At 44.3% G+C, this 14,981-nt stretch overlaps 1 protein-coding gene across 1 annotated transcript in view; it reads left to right on the plus strand.

Moving 5' to 3' along the window:
* The window catches only part of dntt (deoxynucleotidyltransferase, terminal), a 166,359-nt gene that overhangs the window by 42,183 nt on the left and 109,195 nt on the right, over positions 1-14,981 (plus strand). Inside the window, exon 4 of the mRNA XM_064932166.1 lies at positions 3,317-3,487. Within this exon, the coding sequence (XP_064788238.1) occupies positions 3,317-3,487 (171 nt within the window). The remainder of the gene's footprint in view (positions 1-3,316; positions 3,488-14,981) is intronic.

Raw genomic sequence — 14,981 nt, forward strand, 5'->3', positions numbered from 1 at the left:
GCCTGCTGGTACATGTTTTATAAATGTATAATTTGAAATTAATAATGTTGTAACGGCGTTCTTCGTTTGTCGCAAGAAAGTCGGACCGAAATGCAGCGTGTTGGTTACTCATGTCTTTAATGAAACAAATGACGATACATGAAATAACTTATAAAAACAAAACAACAAACGGAACGTGAAAAACCTATACAGCCTGTCTGGTGAACACTAACACAGAGACAGGAACAATCACCCACGAAATACAAAGTGAAACCCTGGCTACCTAAATACGGTTCCCAATCAGAGACAACGAGAATCACCTGACTCTGATTGAGAACCGCCTCAGGCAGCCAAGCCTATACAACACCCCTACTCAGCCGCAATCCCAAATACTACAAAAACCCCACTATGAAATACAACAACAAAAAACCCATGTCACACCCTGGCCTGACCAACTAATTAACGAAAACACAAAATACTAAGACCAAGGCGTGACAAATGTACCCGTATAGCCCCCTCCCCCACCCCAAACAAACAAATGACAAAATAAATATAAACTTGGTTTAAAAAATATAAAATGAAGAAGGAATTATTGTCATTCTCAATGGGTGTAAAAAACAGAGATCAATTAAAAATGACTTTGAGAAGCTCCACAGCTCATTAGTGGTGGTGAGTTAAGACAATCATAAATACTCTCAGACATTCCCAAATGAGCACTTTTATAGATTGGGCGCAGGCCATGTACCTCTATGCTTGCTCAGGCACGCTCGCTTAGTCAACAATGGCAGAACAAAGAACCAGACACATGTTCACATGGAGTGCTCCAAGACAAAAAGGAAACAAACCAAAACTTGTTTCTCACAAGTGTAGCATGGGTTGTGAGCTCTGCAAACAACTTGTCCACTCCGAGATTGAGAACGGTAAATGACTGTAATGATATATTGAATGCAGTGTTGGGACTAATGCAACATTTTTATAAAATTGCTTGGCGTGCCAAGGCAAATACCCTTGCATGCCAGCTGTGGCACCTATGCCATAAGTTGCAGATGCCTGTACCAAACAATTGGAGCTGAGATATTTTCCCCCATAATCAGTGGAAAGTTGTCCCATACTGTATGGTAGTTCTTTGTGAATTATGGCTAAGGCTCCCTCTGCTACAGTAGCCAGCTAGCTAGCTTCTCCAGGCAGACCCACAGTGCAGACAGAGTATCCCACCACAGCAGGAGCCTGCCCTCTCACCCGTCTCAATTAAGGCCTCAATCCTCTCATTATCTCCCTCTGTGAACAGAGCCCAGCTGTGTGTGTGTGTGCATGTGTTGGTATGTTGTGTGAGTGTGCATGCATGCGTGTGAACTCCTGTGTGTGTGTGCGCACATACTTGTCAGTGTGTTTGAGGTCATCCTCTCGCTACGTGTTGTAAATGGGTCAGTGGAGTCTCCTGCCAGGCTGAGCTCAGGTCTTGCCTGCTGACCCGAAGCAGCATGTCTGGACAGATCACCCATGGCCTGGCCACGCTGTGGGTGACTGCACTGATCTAGCTCACTACTCAACCAAACCAGGAGAAAAGAAACCTGCCAACTTGGCCACGACTGCTAACATGATCTACTGAAGAGAAACACTGTTTTAAAGGTTGGATTATCTACAGTACAACTGTCCCCATTTTACCCTATCTGATCTCGTCCTCATCAGTGGCACCTTGTGAATACCTGGGTGGGTGGGGTGGGGGGATAATTCAGCCATTCGCAAAGTGTCACTGATGAGGATGAGATCAGATACGGTAGAATGGGGACTGTCGCCATTTTACTGATTTACTCTTCATATAATTAGTTTTTCCTCACAAAAGGGCTTTATTACAGACAGAAATACTCCTCAGTTTCATGAGCTGTCCGGGTGGCTGGTCTCAGACAATCCTGCAGGTGAAGAAGCCAGATGTGGAGGTCCTGGGCTGGCATGGTTACACATGGTCTGCAGTTGTGAGGCCGGTTGGACGTACTGCCAAATTCTCTAAAACTACGTTGGAGCCGGCTTATGGTAGAGAAAAGAACATGCAATTCTCTGGCAACAGCTTTGGTGGACATTCCTGCAGTCAGCATTCCAATCTGTGCCGTTGTGTGACGAAACTGCACATTTTAAAGTGGCCTTTTATTGTCCACAGTACAAGTGCACCTGTGTAGTGATCATGCTGTTTTATCAGCTTCTTGATATGCCACACCTGTCAGGTGAATGGATTATCTTGGCAAAGGAGAAATGCTCACTAACAGGGATGTAAACAAACTCATGAAACACTTTATATGTTGCATTTATATTTTTGTTCAGTATATTATATATTTAGAATATTTTTTAATGTTTTTTTCTTAGATATTTTGCCCCTAACAGATGAGCCGCCACCACTCTTTATATTTTTATTACACTATGCTTTGCATTCTGTATTAAAAGTCATTAATTGCCTACATATTTTTTAGCAGCTACTTATGTTTATTCTATCTGTGTAATATGCCTAATATACATCCCTACATTTACCATTAGTCTGTACTATACTGTACTGTACATCAATGCAGAGCAGAAAGGAAGCTTCTCTTCTCTGGAACATGGTGTCCTCTGGGACTGCTCAGTGAGTAAGGAAGCTTCTCTTCCCCGGAACACGGTGTCCTCTGAGACTGCTCATGCATAAAACCCCCCCTCTCTCCCTCCTGGCAATATCCTTCTATTGAAAAAAACAAAATTGAAAACTCCTGACAGTTGTTCTTTCCTTTCGTTGGACCACCATGTTGCTTCAGAGAGGAAAGTCCACAGCAGCACCGCAGGCCCCTCGGGAGCCTGTTGTGAACAAGTGGAAAATGACAGGTTCCTCTCCGGCGCACACCGACCCAAATATCGCTGTGCGGTCATATGGAAGAGGCCTGTGTGTCGGGGTCTACCACGGCGGGGAGAGAGATGGATGGGGGAAGAGGTAGAGGGGAAGGAGAGAGGGAGCGGGGGATTGTGTGCTCCGATCCCTGTCTAACTGCCACCACAGGTCAATGCATCTGACATGTGATTGCACACCTGACACATCTCTCTCGCTCTCTCTCTCTTTCTCTCTCTCTCTCTGTTTGTTTCTCTCTCTTTCTCTCTCTCTCTCTCTCTTTCCTCACAATATATCTCAATTGGGTTTATTTTCTCTCCTTTCCCTATATTTCTCTGACCTCATACTGCAATTATTTCGTGTTTCCTTTTCCATCTTTGTTTCTCGTTTACATATTTATATTTCCCTCTCCTTTCATTGTGCCTCTCTCTATTTCTCTCCTCTCTCTCTATTTCTCTCTTTTTTCTCCCTCCCCCTTCCCCTCCTCTTTAGGATGTGTTGGAGGAGCTGGCAGAGAATTCTGAGTTCAATGAAAGTAAGGGTCCATGTCTGGCATTCCGGCGAGCAGCCTCAGTCCTGAAGAGTCTGCCATCAGCAGTGCACTGTCTGGGGGCCATCCAGGGCCTCCCCTGCCTGGGTGAGCACACCAAGGCTGTCATGGAGGTAACATCAGCTCCACTGCATAAATACACACACACCACACACACACACACACACACACACACACACACACACACACACACACACACACACACACACACACACCCCCCAGTGTAAAATAAACAGAGTGAAGCCCAAACGTTTCACATGTCCGTGGACATTGGAGTGACACTCAGTAAGCAACCGCTGAGTTGAGTATTGTTGAGTGAACATCAGAGGGGAAAAATGTAAAGACCCACTGAGATTAAATAGTAGCTTAGCGAGCACTGAGGCCGTTGTAGTGATGAACAATTGGTGTGTGTGTGTGTGTGTGTGTGTGTGTGTGCACCCCAATGAGAAAGTAAGTCAGAGCAGTATCCCTGAGCTTGATGAGGTTTGGCCTTGGTTTGAGGGTTGAAAACCAGTGGGGAGATGCAGCAGTGGAGGCTACTGAGGGGAGGGTGGCTCATAATAATGGCAAATGGAATTTCATCGAACACCTGGAAACCATGTGTTTGATGTATTTGATACCATTCCACTGATTCCACTCCAGATATTACCATGAGCCTGTTCTCCCCAATTAAGGTGCCACCAACCTCCTGTGTTGAGCAGTGGACTCATGGCAGAAATGTCTACTCTGCTTTAGCTGCTGTTCGTTGTTAAAATAGTAAAGTAAACCAAAATACTGCTTTGTAGTCTTTTTACACACACACACACACACACACACACACACACACACACACACACACACACACACACACACACACACACACACACACACACACACACACACACACACACACACACACACACACACACACACACACACACACACACACACACACACACACACAGTCAAAACAGAGTTGAAGCAGATGACAGCAAATTACAACAAAACAACCTCAAAGTTTTTAAAATAAACGCTTCTCCGATAGTTGTGTCCTCTGAGATGTCCAATGATGCTACTATTACATAACTGTGATGTTGTTTGGAGTTTTCATCCTCCACCCTAAGCAGTGCCTTGATGCCTACTGCTTTTACATCTTTGATAAACGTGATATGGAGACAGTTAAAATGTGACCAGCAAATGAGTTGTGCTCCCTGGAGATGAGAACACTATTAGGCCCGGGAACAAAGCCTGTTCAAAACAAACAGTCGGAGCTGTGTAAAATTACACCCTGAGCTTTTCATTACAGCTATAAAACTGGAATTAATCCGATGCTTTACTATACCAAAGCTATTATTTCTATAATAGGAATGGAAATGAGTATCAGAGGGGTACTTTAAGTACTCCTAGCAACAAATTCCATGAGCAGCAGCACTTAGGAAGAGCTCCTCCTTAAATTGCATTTTTTTTTAAATTTGTTCTTATTTTATTATATGTGAACAGTTGAGGGTAGACTTCATCCTAAAAGCGAACAAGGAAATCAAAGGAGACTTTCTGTTCTACACAGCTGATCCCAATGCTTGGCACACAGCTCTTCACAAGGCCAATAATGCAATTAAAATATCAGAAAATTGAACAATGAGACAATTACACATTGATTCCACCCCCAAATTTAACATTAATATTATAATTACGGCACTGTGATGGTTCAAGTTTCGGAGGCTAGTCTGGATACATTTGTCCATTTACCAAACTCAAAACCTCTCCACCAAAACTGCCTACAACAGCATCCACTTCCTTTGTGTCCCAGAATGTTGTCCCTCTCCTTCCCCTTCCGGCAGGAGACATAGATCTCAGCATGCCACTCTTACATGTGACACCTGCAGTATCGCAGCATTTCAGAAGAGGAGATCAGCCTGGTGCGGCAGCATAGGGATGAAATGCTATCAGGTGCATTGAGGAGGACAACCAGTCTCTCAGGACGGAAGTACGCAGAATACGAGAGGAGCTGTCCACCAACGTCAATATAAGCCATCTCCAGGACCTAAGGCAGGAATTAGTCCTTAAAGAGTCCAGTAAAAACCTAGAACCCAGCAAACTGTTGAACAAGGACCCATCAACTGTCCCAAACATTCAGCCAACCCAATCAACCTATCCACCAACCCAGCTGACCCCATCCACCCCAGTCTCACGGCATGTGATTGCTCCCACTCCTGCCATCCTCCACAGGCTTGAGAAGAAGCCTGACATTGTTTTGACGATGGACTCCAATGGAAAATGAATGAATGAATGAGCATTAACTTTTTTTTAAATAAGGTGGTGGCTAAGTTGTGGTGCCCCACATCTTACAGATCCATGCAGCTCCTGACAGTGGCCCAGCTTGGCTCACCAAGCCTTGTCATTGTGCATACTGGAACCAATGACCTGCATGCTCAGCAGGAAAAGGTGGCCACATCACGTTCAAGGGTGGTGGAGGGGTTCTCTACCACCTTCCCAGATGCCAGGATTGTAATGTCTATCTTTCTCCCGGAGGAGAGATTTTCACCCTACCACTATCAAAAGTATCAAATGCCAGCCTCTCCAGGGATTGTGCTAAATGGCCAAATATAAAATCGGTCTACCATCCCACCCTTATTCTGGACTGACTGTATGATAATACACACTTGTTCAAAGAGTCTGTTTCTCTGGGTGGCCAGTCCACCTCACCCCATAGGAGCAGCAGACCAGCTAACAACTTCCTGAGACAAGTTGGACACTCCTTTAGACATGCCTCCGGTGGAGCTTCACAGAGACTGGAGAACAGCCAGGAACACTGCCCCAGACCAGGCCCACCTCAACTCAGCCCAGCTCTACACAGCACCGACCACAACCTAGGGTCTGGCAAAAGACTGAGGATAGTGCACCACATGATGCAGTCCACACCATGTATCAGTCACACAGCCATTGAGCAGATGCTTTTATCCAAAGCCACTTACATTCAAGCGTGGATACATTCTTATGTATGGGTGGTCCCGGAAATGGAACCCACTACCCTGCCGTTACAAGCGTCATGCTCTACCAACTGAGATACATGTATCATTCATATAATCAGCCCTCATATGCTGAGGGTTTGGAGCTTTCCCAGTGCCACAACCCTCCATACCACCCTCCTCAATTCCCACACAACCTCTCTCACAGGCTAGTTCTGGTTACCCTCCCTACTCCCATCCCCAGGATAGGCCTGGAACACTCCTGCCCAGAATGGCAGTCCCAACCCTGCAACAGAAGCCACAGCAAGGCTCCTGTGCACACCCAGAATGGAGCATCGGAAGAAAATCCGGTCCCCTACAGCAGTTCCACTCAGTTGGCAAGAGCTTCGTCAGGGTGGACTGAGCTCTGCCAACACTGCTCACCCAGTTTCCACCCCTGTATCCAGCAACTTGGGGTAGGTGTGTCCAATGCTCCATCTGAAATGTTCTCACGTGGTTGGCCAGGGACCTTGGCAAAGTCTCAACTCACTCAACTAATAGCTGCAGCAAAAACGCTATGCCTGTTAGCTCTTATGGGAATTAGCTGAATACCCCCTCTGGCTTTAAATATCCTAGGGGGTTTGGCTAAAATGGACACAATTGACATTCTGGTTCTTTTGGAAACATGATTAAAAGAGACATTGAAGTACAGTACCAGTCAAAAGTTTGGACACACCTACTCATTCCAGGGTTTTTCTTTACTTTGACTATTTTCTACATTAAAGAATAATAGTGAAGACATCAAAACTGTGGATTAAAACAATTGGATTCAGGTAATAACCAAAAAAGTAAATGAAAATATATTTTATATTTGAGATTCTTCAAAGTAGCCACCCTTTGCCTTGATGACAGCTTTGCACACTCTTGGCATTCTCTCAACCAGCTTCATGAGGTAGTCACCTGGAATGCATGTCAATTAACAGGTGTGCCTTGTTAAAAGTCAATATGTGGAAGTTATTTCCTTCTTAATGAGTTTGAGACAATCAGTTGTGTTGTGGCAAGGTAGGGGAGGTATACAGAAGATATCACAATTTGGTAAATACCAAGTCCATATTATGGCAAGACCAGCTCAAATAACCAAAAAGAAACGACAATCCATCATTATTTTAATCTGGAAAATTTCAAGAACTTTGAAAGTTTCTTCAAGTGCATTTGCAAAAACCATCAAGCACAATGATTAAACTGGCTCTCATGAGGACAGCCACAGGAAAGGAAGACCCAGATTTACCTCTGCTGCAGAGGATAAGTTCATTGTTAACTGCACCTCAGATTGCAGCCCAAATAAATGCTTCACAGAGTTCAAGCAGGAGACACATCTCAACTTCAACTGTTCAGAGGAGACTGCGTGAATCAGGCCTTCATGGTCAAATTGCTGCAAAGAAACCACTACTAAATGACACCAATAAGAAGAGACTTGCTTGGACCAAGAAACATGAGCAATGGACATTAGAAATCTCTCCTTTGGTCTGATGAGACCAAATGTGAGCTTTTTGGTTCCAACCGCTGTGTCTTTGTGAGACGCAGAGTGAGTGAACGGATGTGGCTCCCACCGTGAAGCATGGAGGAGGAGGTATGGTGTGGGGGTACTTCGCTAGTGACACTGTCTGTGATGGATTTAAAATTCAAGGCACCCTTAACCAGAGTCAAACATAGATCTAACCTTTGGTTTTCTTCAGAGCTATCTGAATTCATTGAGATAAGAAATCTCGCCTAGGCCAAAGCAAGGAAATCTGTACTGGCAATCTTTCAGACAACTGAGAAACAGATTTACTATCTCGATTAAGAAAGCTAAATCAAGCTACTTTTAAGCTCTATCTCTGACTCTGCTTGTGGTCCTTCAAAATGTTGGACAGTAAATGCACTGAAGCATACAAGTTCTGTCTGACTTTGGCATCAGAACTGAGAAGAATGGGATAAGTGATGCATTTAATCGTCATTTTATCTCGGTAGCCTTTTTATTTAAGAGAAGCTGTGGTTTAATTGACCCTGGTCAGTCAATCAATTGCTCTTCCCTCTGCCAGTCTCTAGCTTACTTGATGGTTAACCCGCCAACTTCTAGTGAATCTTTGTTTTCATTTCAACAATTTACTACCTGTGATGTGCTAGATGCCTTGCTTAAGATTAAAGTTGTAAAAAATCCACTGGGGCTGATATGCTTGATCCATTTTTTGCTTCAGCTCTCTGCCCCTGTCACGACTTCCGCCGAGGTTGGCTCTCCTGCCTGTTCGGGCGGTGCTCGGCGGTCGTCGTCACCGTCCTACTAGCCACTACCGATCCCTTTTTCGTTTGTCTGTTGGTTTTGTCTGATTGGTTTCACCTGTGTGTATTTTAGTTAATTAGTGTCCTTATATGTAGTAGGTTGTCCCGCCCTTGTTTTGTGCGGGATTGTTTTTGTCTTCATGTCATTTGGTGGAGTACTTGTGTTTTATTCTCCGGTCTATTATGATCCTGTGTTGGATTATTCACCCTGTGTGTTGGGTTGACCGTCGTCTTTTGTGCATCGGAGAATAAACTGTCAAATCACTAAAACCTGCTCTCTGCGCCTGATTCCACCCACCTTGGTACATTGTGACAGCCCCCCTGATTGCTGTATCATTAACCCATACTTTTTTACCTTACAATTATATCTCGTACTATCCCCAAGGTTTGGAAGGTGGACCATATACTCCCTCTTCACAGAGGTGGTGACCCTTATGACCTAATTAGTTATTGCCCTATTTCTAAACTTTGTTGTCTATCTAAAATATTAGAATCCTTGATTAATTCTCAGCTAAGATCGTTCCTATTTTTGAAATATATTCTAAATGAGCATCAGTTGGGCTTTACACCAGGTCGTAGGACTATCTCTGCTGCATCCCTAGGTATAAAGGATGTGGTTAACTGTATGGATAAAAGGCACCATTGTGCTGCCCTTTTAATTAACCCGTCAAAGGACTTCAATACAGTTGATCACTCATTGCTAATACAGAGGGTATCCTCTATTGGCCTAGATCAGGCTACATGTAACTGGTTTAAAAATGACTTAACAGATAGAATTCAATATGTATCTACTGATAGTGTTAAATAAGTTTTTTTAGACATAATAACATTTGTCCTGCAGGAGTCAATTCTGAGCCCTGTACTTTTTACTGTTTACATTACCAACACTGCACTTGTATGTCAATTATACTGCTAAGTACATATCACTGCAGTATGCCTTAATTGTATTACAGAAAAAAAGTAATTCAACTGAAATTAGTTTTGAATGCAGGATAAACTAAGTACAGTGCCATCAGAGTATTCACACCCCTTGACTTTTTCCACATTTTGTTGTGTTACAGCCTGAATTTAAAATGGATTACATTTAGTTTTCTGTCACTACACACAATACGCAATGACGTCAAAGTGGAATTATGTTTTTGGACATTTTTACAAATTAATTAATTAATTACAAATGAAATGTCTTGAGAATTCAACCCCTTTTTTGGCAAGCTTATATAAGATCAGGAGTAAAAATGTGCTGAAAAAGTCACATAGTATGTTGCATGGACTCACTATGTGTATAATAATGGTGTTTAATATGGTTTTTGAATGACTACATCATCTCTGTACCCCACACATACAATTATCAGTTAGGTCCCTCAATCGAGCAGTGAATTTCAAATACAGATTCATCAACAAAAACCAGGGATGTTGTCCAATGCTTCGCAGAGGAGGGCACCTATTGGTAGATGGCTAAAATAAAGCAGACATTGAATATTCCTTTGAGCATGGTGGCATTATTCATGTCACGGCCGTCTTCCTGGAAGGAATAAGTGGACCAAAGTGCAGCGTTGTGAGCGTACATATTCCTTTTTAATAGAATGAATGTCACCAACAAAACAAGAAAACGACCGTGAAGCTTAACTTCGGCTATAATGCCTCTAACAAAGTCAACTTCCCACAAATAACAAAGGGGAAAGGCTGCCTAAGTATGATTCCCAATCAGAGACAACGATAGACAGTTGTCCCTGATTGAGAACCATACACGGCCAAAACATAGAACTACAGAACATAGAATGCCCACCCAAATCACACCCTGACCAAACCAAAATAGAGACATATAAAAAGGCTCTCTCAAGTCAGGGCGTGACAACTCATTACACTTTGGATGGTGTATCAATACACCTAGTCACTATAAAGATATAGGCATCTTTCCTAACTCAGTTACCGAAGAGGAAGGAAATCAATCAGGGATTTCACCATAAGGCCAATATTGACTTTAAAACTGTGTAGAAGAAACTGAGGATAGATCAACAACATTGTAGTTACTGCACAATAATAACCTAATTGACAGTGTGAAAAGAAGGCAGCCTGTACATTTACATTTACATTTAAGTCATTTAGCAGACGCTCTTATCCAGAGCGACTTACAAATTGGTGAATTCACCTTCTGACATCCAGTGGAACAGCCACTTTACAATAGTGCATCTAAATCATTTAAGGGGGGGTGAGAAGGATTACTTTATCCTATCCTAGGTATTCCTTGAAGAGGTGGGGTTTCAGGTGTCTCCGGAAGGTGGTGATTGACTCCGCTGTCCTGGCGTCGTGAGGGAGTATGTTCCACCATTGGGGGGCCAGAGCAGCGAACAGTTTTGACTGGGCTGAGCGGGAACTGTACTTCCTCAGTGGTAGGGAGGCGAGCAGGCCAGAGGTGGATGAACGCAGTGCCCTTGTTTGGGTGTAGGGCCTGATCAGAGCCTGGAGGTACTGGGGTGCCGTTCCCCTCACAGCTCCGTAGGCAAGCACCATGGTCTTGTAGCGGATGCGAGCTTCAACTGGAAGCCAGCGGAGAGAGCGGAGGAGCGGGGTGACATGAGAGAACTTGGGAAGGTTAAACACCAGACGGGCTGCGGCGTTCTGGATGAGTTGTAGGGGTTTAATGGCACAGGCAGGGAGCCCAGCCAACAGCGAGTTGCAGTAATCCAGACGGGAGATGACAAGTGCCTGGATTAGGACCTGTGCCGCTTCCTGTGTGAGGCAGGGTCGTACTCTGCGGATGTTGTAGAGCATGAACCTACAGGAACGGGCCACCGCCTTGATGTTAGTTGAGAACGACAGGGTGTTGTCCAGGATCACGCCAAGGTTCTTAGCGCTCTGGGAGGAGGACACAATGGAGTTGTCAACCGTGATGGCGAGATCATGGAACGGGCAGTCCTTCCCCGGGAGGAGGAGCAGCTCCGTCTTGTCGAGGTTCAGCTTGAGGTGGTGATCCGTCATCCACACTGATATGTCTGCCAGACATGCAGAGATGCGATTCGCCACCTGGTCATCAGAAGGGGGAAAGGAGAAGATTAATTGTGTGTCGTCTGCATAGCAATGATAGGAGAGACCATGTGAGGTTATGACAGAGCCAAGTGACTTGGTGTATAGCGAGAATAGGAGAGGGCCTAGAACAGAGCCCTGGGGGACCCCAGTGGTGAGAGCGCGTGGCGAGGAGACAGATTCTCGCCACGCCACCTGGTAGGAGCGACCTGTCAGGTAGGACGCAATCCAAGCGTGGGCCGCGCCGGAGATGCCCAACTCGGAGAGGGTGGAGGGGAGGATCTGATGGTTCACAGTATCGAAGGCAGCCGATAGGTCTAGACGGATGAGAGCAGAGGAGAGAGAGTTAGCTTTAGCAGTGCGGAGCGCCTCCGTGATACAGAAAAGAGCAGTCTCAGTTGAATGACTAGTCTTGAAACCTGACTGATTTGGATCAAGAAGGTCATTCTGAGAGAGATAGCGGGAGAGCTGGCCAAGGACGGCACGTTCAAGAGTTTTGGAGAGAAAAGAAAGAAGGGATACTGGTCTGTAGTTGTTGACATCGGAGGGATCGAGTGTAGGTTTTTTCAGAAGGGGTGCAACTCTCGCTCTCTTGAAGACGGAAGGGACGTAGCCAGCGGTCAGGGATGAGTTGATGAGCGAGGTGAGGTAAGGGAGAAGGTCTCCGGAAATGGTCTGGAGAAGAGAGGAGGGGATAGGGTCAAGCGGGCAGGTTGTTGGGCGGCCGGCCGTCGCAAGAAGCGAGATTTCATCTGGAGAGAGAGGGGAGAAAGAGGTCAGAGCACAGGGTAGGGCAGTGTGAGCAGAACCAGCGGTGTCGTTTGACTTAGCAAACGAGGATCGGATGTCGTCGACCTTCTTTTCAAAATGGTTGACGAAGTCATCTGCAGAGAGGGAGGAGGGGGGGGAGGGGGAGGAGGATTCAGGAGGAGGAGAAGGTGGCAAAGAGCTTCCTAGGGTTAGAGGCAGATGCTTGGAGTTTAGAGTGGTAGAAAGTGGCTTTAGCAGCAGAGACAGAGGAGGAAAATGTAGAGAGGAGGGAGTGAAAGGATGCCAGGTCCGCAGGGAGGCGAGTTTTCCTCCATTTCCGCTCGGCTGCCCGGAGCACTGTTCTGTGAGCTCGCAGTGAGTCGTCGAGCCACGGAGCGGGAGGGGAGGACCGAGCCGGCCTGGAGGATAGGGGACATAGAGAGTCAAAGGATGCAGAAAGGGAGGAGAGGAGGGTTGAGGAGGCAGAATCAGGAGATAGGTTACAGAATACAAATATTCCAAAACATTCATCCTGATTGCAACACAGCACTAATTAACTTTTTGTCTTGAATACAAAGTGCTATGTTTGGGGCAAATAAAATACAATACATCATTGTTTACCACTCTCCATATTTTCAAGCATAGTGGTGGCTGCGTAATGTTATGGGCATGCTTGTAATTGTTAAGGACTAGGGAGTTTTTCATGATAAAAAAGAAACGGAATGGAGCTAAGCACAGGCAAAATCCGAGAGGAAAACCTAGGGGGTACTAAGCTAACATATGGAATTGCTTTAAGATGGTCATACCATGGATCATTTAGCTATTTGATTTTGAATTTCACAACCCCTTGTCATGTCTAATCAAGGTGGGTGGAATCAGGTGCAGAGAGCAGATAGCGATATGAAAGTTTATTCTCCGGTGAACAAGAAACACGGTCAACCCAATACACACAGGGTGAACAATCCAACACAGGATAAAGACGAACAGGAGAATATGAACACAAGGTACACCGACTGACATGAATGACAAAATAAACAATCCCGCACAAAACAAGGGCGGGACAACCTACTACATATACAGACACTAATTAACTAAACAACACACAGGTGAAACCAATCAGACAAAACCAACAGATACGGGATCGGTAGTGGCTAGTAGGACGGTGACGGCGACCGCCGAGCACCGCCTGAACAGGCAGGAGAGCCAACCTCGGCGGAAGTCGTGACACCCCTTCAGGTATAAAAACATTATATAAAAACATGTTTGAATTTGGCCTTTTCTACTATAGCCAATAGCAATGCATTGAATAACACATTCATAAATGGCAAGAAAGACATTCAAAAAATAAATTATAAGGAATAAGGTTTTGAAGGTTCGACCTCTGAATGATCATCTATGAAAAGCAAACTTACATTTACTCCTGAGGTACTGACCTGTTCCACCCTCTACAACTGCTGTTTATGTTATTTGACCCTGCTGGTCATCTATGAATGTTTGAAAATCTTGAAAAAACAATCTGGCTTTAAATGGCCATGTACTCTTATGGCCATGTACTTTCCACCAAGGCACAGACAGAAGAGGAATGGCCACCCCTTCCTCGGTTCCTGCCTTTCTAGGGAGTTTTTCCTAGCCACCTTACTTCAAAACATCTCCATTGTTTGCTGTTTGGGTTTTTATGCTGGGTTTCTCTATAGCACTTTGTGACATCTGCTGATGTAAAATGGGCTTTATAAATACATTTGATTGATTGATTCTACACCTAGGAGGTATAAGAAAGCTCAGGAAATATTATTATTTTTTTGACACGTATTTAACCCTTTAGTTTTGTTGGCACACAACTACCTCCATACTTCCATTTGTTTGTATGGGTTACCTTCAGATGAGTCCTGTGACACTTGTCTCCCCTTTCCATAGAGTGGTCAGAATAGTTTGTAGCCCAAACCCTTGGGACGCTACAGACGTTTTCGTGAGAAGAGCAATTTTCGGGATGTTTCACTGTCTGACAAACACCATTGTAGATTGACACACAGATGCGTCAATAGACTCTTAAGGGTGGACAGATTCTGATGGGGTTCGTCAATAGACTCTAAAGGATCTACTTGAAAATCTATCGCAAGTCCTGAATGTTTGTGTAGCAATGATCAACAACCAATTTGACAGAGCTTGAATAATTTTTTTTATAATGATGGGCAAAAGTTGCACAATCCATGTATGGAAAGCTCTTAAGAGACTTACCCAGAAAGACTCACATTTGTAATCGCTGCCAAAGGTGATTGTATAAAGTTTTGACTCGGGGTGTGAAAACATCTGTAAATGTAATTTTTCTGTATTTCATTTTCAATACATTTGCTAACATTTATAAAAACATGTTTGAATTTTCTCAATATGGGGTATTGTGTGTAGATGAGCTGGAAAAAAAATATTTAATTCATTTCGAATTCAGGCTGTAAACCAACAAAATGTGGAATACGTCAAGGGGTATGAATACTTTTTGAAGGCACTGTATATTTCGAGATCTAAAGCTCATATAAATAACTCTTGATGATTTAAACATCTTTGGATGGTGTCCATATTGATCATGTCCTTGTGT

Source organism: Oncorhynchus masou, chromosome 23 (genome assembly GCF_036934945.1).
Source record: "Oncorhynchus masou masou isolate Uvic2021 chromosome 23, UVic_Omas_1.1, whole genome shotgun sequence".
Classification (NCBI taxonomy): domain Eukaryota; kingdom Metazoa; phylum Chordata; class Actinopteri; order Salmoniformes; family Salmonidae; genus Oncorhynchus; species Oncorhynchus masou.